Genomic DNA, 5000 nt, shown 5'->3' on the forward strand with positions numbered 1-5000 from the left:
GGATCATGAGTTAACACAAATTCTAGAAGTCCTCACCCCATGACTGCATGAGGCTTTGGGGGGACAACTAGACACAAACCATAACAATGCACTTTCTCCTAAAGTAAAAAAAAAAAAAAAATTAATCAACTTAGAAAGCTACGAAAATGGAGAAAATATAGAACAGATTTTGACCTGAAATCACTTGAACTACTTTTACTGATAGTACCGGATGTATTTGGAGCTGGAAACAAACTAGGAATTCCTCCAGTTCAAGTCTCTTCCTTTCCCCATGTAGGGAAGGAACTGAGCTCCAGAGCAGTGTGATGGTTTACCTGGTTACCCTGCACCCAGGAATGCTTCTGTATAATAGCCCCCAACTAGCTACCCAGCTACCTCTAGGGGCCACATTTGAGCCTTGACCTGTGTTTACCCAAATAGCATCACATCCCCTTGCCTTTGAGCTAATGGATAACCAAAGTTCATATGCAGGTCTTATCTTCTCAAATCTACAGAAATCTCTTCAATGTACCCTGAGGGCCATCCAGGACATACCGCTATCTCAGTTCGCCATAGAATGCTGAGAACTCAGCCTTAGGCCTGCTGGAAGGCTTATTAACTGTAAGGCTAAAAGGGAACCTTTTTGAACATGGTGTGTCACTCCTAATAGCCTCACATTGCTTGCAGGATTTTGATTTTCTGATGAAGCTGCCTGGTAGAATTTAAATAAGAGTTTGTTCAATAAAAACACAGATAGCTATCTCTTCCCACTTAATCTCCTATCCTCAGGCCATTTCCCCCCTATGGCTATCTAAAATTCATAAAAAACAAAACAAGCATAAATACAAAATAATAGAACCTCAGAGTCAAAAGAACTTCTCTGGATCAGTAAGGCCAGTGTTTTTCCAAAGCCATTTGTGGAACACAGTTGCAAGGAATATTAATTGATTTTATTTATACCAGGTGAAATGCAACTTCCCTGGTGTGTTTGTTTCTACACTTTGCAAGCACCAAGAGATAGATTTTTTTATTTTATGGGAAAATGGTAAAACAAAATTTGATAACAAAATCAGAGAAGAACAATAGTTAGCATATTATATGTTATCTTTAAAGTAGTTGTTCAGGGTACACGATATAGGCATAAAACTTCTTCAATGGATATTAGCACAAATAAGAGATAGATATTTCAAGGTACACTTCTAGAGTTTATCTGACCAAAAAACTTTTGGGGTCCCAGGAAAACCCCCTTGGAATTGCCATTCTGATCCACCCCCTTCTTATTCAGATGAGGGAGGGGAGGCTCAGGGAGGTCCCTGATGACACCTGAGCCAGCCTGGTGTGGGTTGGCAGGATGGGCAAAGGACTCATTTTTCATACATACTCAGCAGCAAGGTTGCCCAAGTCACTTCCTTTGACCAGCAGTTTACTCTGCAACCTCCCCATTCCTTCCTTTCCAACACAAAGCCATATGGAGTAGAGTTTAGTGCCTGGCACACAGTAAGTTCAGAGGTGGCAAGTGTCCAATTTGTTGATCTGATCTATTTCCAAGAAATCCTTAATTGCTATGCACAGCTCTGCAGATGGATTCCGTGACATTTAAACGGCCTGCCAGCAGCAAACATGATGACCCCAGGCCTGCTCTGAGGTACCCTCCCCCTCCCCTGTGCCTCTCATTGTGAATGTGGTAGAGGAGGGACCACAGTTAGGGACCTCTGGTAAGCACCAAGGGACAGAGTTCCAGCCACTGCCATGGGATTTGCTCCATGCTCATCTACTTCTTACTGTTGATTACAGGCAGTAACCGTTGATTAAAGGTAGTGCAATTACACTTAGTGTAATTAAATGATGCTAAATCCATTAAAAATAGCCCACGTTAGAGGTAGTAGATTAGTTTTATGGGTCTACATTGCCAGATTCAAGGAACAAACTGCCTCTGGTGTCCAAGTAATTGGATGCTGTTGCATTTCCAAGGTAACTTTGGTGATTATGGAACACATTCTCATGCCTTAATTAAAAATAAAAACTACCAAGCAGAAGGCACATTGCTTCTGGGTAGAGAGCCTTTCCAATAGGAGCCCACCCCCATGGACCTAAAAAATAAGCCAAGATCTCTTTGAGAGAGGCTATCAATAGAACCACTCACTGAAAGATGAGTTTCTTGATTTTACAGTTGTCGTGAAGCACCATGTTTCAGAAAACAAGGGCCACCAGTACGTGGAGGATGGACCAGATCAAAGGGTCAAGAGTTGGAAGGAAACAGCAATACTGAGAGCGGAACAGAGTAATGCTCATGGGTTGGCAGTTAACTTTGGTGTTGTGTTTTTGTTTTTTCTGGAAATATTAGATATTGAACCCAGGGTGCTCTACTACTGAGCTGTATCCCTGGATCTTTTTATTTTGTTTGTTTTGACATAAAACAATTTAGGGTCTCACTAAATTGCCAAAGCTGGCCTTGAACTTGCCACTTTCCTGCTTTAGCCTCCTTAACTTTTGGAGTTACAGGCATGAGTAGCTTTATCGCTCTGATCTTCAAAGAGAGGTTCTGCTTCCTGGACCTTTAGATTTCCTTTCCTTATATGACAAGATGGATATTCTCAAGGTCTACTCTGTCTCTAACATGAATGACAACAGTCAAGTCTTCAGTCTCCATGGGCTCTGAGCCAAAGCCTCTATATGCAGGGATGCACTGATCTTCCACCCACTTTGTTCAGAGGTGGGAATGGACACAGAGTGGAGAAGTAGCTTGCCCTATGTCTAGCATCTGAGAAGTGGCAAAAGTAGGATTTGAACCGTGGAAGCCTTGACTCAAAGACATCATTTTTCCTGTTCTCTAGATAGCTTCTACCTGCAGAGCCTCCTAAGATAGTCTAGACTGCAGGCCTTCCTGCAATTTCTGACCACAAGCAAAAGGTCTGCTGTACAATGTGGGCTTCAAACCTCGGCCTCTCAGGCCACCTCTTTATGCCCAGCCCCCTCTATCCCATGTTCCTTAGCTGTACCTTCATCCAGATACCATGCAAACCCCATATATGTGCCCATGTGTGGCAGGATTGTGATCACAAGTGTTGATCTTACAGTTTATTGGAGGAACACCAAAATCAACCAAACAATCACTAAGAAATAATTATTTTTCTTCACACCTGGGAATGTTGAGAGGCCAGGTACAGAGCATAAGAAGATCAGAGACAAGGCACTCAAGGCCCAAGACGGGCCTTTCCAAGAGCCACCAGGCTTGCCCACACTCAGCTGCAGGTACCAAGAGCTCCTTGGCTTGCTTCTCCTGCCTGACAATTAAGATACATTAATATTCCTGACTTCCTCACCCATGCTTACCCAAGCATCACCCATCATCTGCATCACCCAAGTCCTTGAGCACCCAATCAATCATCCAGTTGCCTACTTCTTGATGCCTGCTGAGTCCTGGACACTGCTGGTGACAAAAGGAGCAGACCCCGTCTCTCAGGGGTTGGGAGGTAGGGAGATTGAGGCAAAGCAAATAATTGTACAATAAATGTAAAGTAACTCTGCTAAGCTGGGGGTGGAAGCAAGACGCTGTAAAAATTTATGACAAGGGACTGCAGATGTAGCACATGCTCACCTGCTTGAGGCCCTGGGTTGGATCCCTAGCACACTTCCTCATGACAGGGATATGTGACATTGGGAAGAATGCTGAGAAGGGGAGAGGTATTGAATGGGATGAAAGCCAAAGGAATATCTGTCATCTTTCATAAACTAGGGGTTGGTCAATTCAAATATTCCTAATCTCTCCTGTCCCTGACACTAGCCAGAGTATGGCTTCCTCAAGAATCCATGGAATGTTTAATGGGTATCACGCTGGGAAGACAGAGACTCTATGCCTTTCTTGTTAGGGGAAACATCTCAGGGCCAACACTCCACAGGCTCTAGAGACCCAGAGTGGGGCAGGGTTTGGTCTGCAGTGGGGGCTCCAACAGGTCACAGGTCCTAGGCACATACCAGCTCCACCCACCCTCACACGTGCTCACACACAGCTAGGAACATCATAAACTGCTCCAGAGCACTTGGCCCTGCAGCTTCATGTCCCTTTCTTTCCCACTGGGTCCGTGTGGGTGCTCCAAAGCTCGCAGGAGGCTGTAGAGTCCCAATCATCAAACCTCAGGTCATGTTTTTTAAGGGAAAATATGTAGAGGTGGAAGGGAGACAGGTGATAAGCTCTGCTTGATTCTACCTAGGGCTTGGACCTTCCTCTCCCTAAAGACAGAGCCAGTCTGAACTTCTGATAACCTCTAACTTAGACAAACAACAGGATGTTAATAAATATCCACTCAGTGGAAAAGGCAGGATATACCAGTTTTAGCTTAGACCAACTCCACTAAATTCCAGAGAGGACACAGCAACTGCTGGGTGTCCCACTGCACTGGCACTTGTTGCATCAGCCACCCATTCATGTAGTCATCATCCATCCACCACATATTAGCTACTACAGTGGACACCAGGAAAAGAACTCATATCATGAGCCTTAATGTAACACCTGACAGTGTGCGTGACTTTCACACAAACGTCTAACTCCATATTCTGCCTCACACTGGCACAATCTAGGTGCTGTCACCACCTGTTGTGTTAAATTAGACTCTAAGCTCTTCTAAGGCAGTCACCAAGTAGAGTGCCCAATATGCTTTCATCTCCTTGCTGTAGGGTCGCAGTCTGGAACCCTGAAAGCACTCTGTAGCTTGACAAACCTGTTGTAGAATTCCATGAACCTCAGGGTACTTGGAAAAATCAATTCATTCAAAGGAGTTTATTGAATAGACACTACATTTCATGCCCTTGGTGACAGAAATTTGATGGCAGCTAACTTGAAATGGATTCTTTAAAAAAAATTATCAGTTAGTGAACAGAAACCATTATGGATAAGAATGAATAACCCAGGGCTGCCCTCTAAGTGCAGAGACACATTTCAGTCACATCAAACTGTAAGAAGGGAGCAAATCGTGTACGCTTTATCTCTGCCGCTGGGTTTCAACTTACTGATATGCTACAGG

The 5000-nt window shown here is 44.1% G+C and overlaps 1 protein-coding gene across 1 annotated transcript in view; it reads right to left on the reverse strand.

The window, feature by feature from the left end:
* Myo5b (myosin VB) overlaps positions 1 to 5000 on the reverse strand; it is a 426429-nt gene that overhangs the window by 177981 nt on the left and 243448 nt on the right. Inside the window, exon 9 of the mRNA XM_023713700.1 lies at positions 4987 to 5000. This exon is cut by the window's right edge and continues 96 nt beyond it. Coding sequence (XP_023569468.1) covers positions 4987 to 5000 — 14 coding nt within the window. The remainder of the gene's footprint in view (positions 1 to 4986) is intronic.

This window comes from Octodon degus, unplaced genomic scaffold, assembly GCF_000260255.1.
Source record: "Octodon degus isolate 3935 unplaced genomic scaffold, OctDeg1.0 scaffold00003, whole genome shotgun sequence".
NCBI lineage: Eukaryota > Metazoa > Chordata > Mammalia > Rodentia > Octodontidae > Octodon > Octodon degus.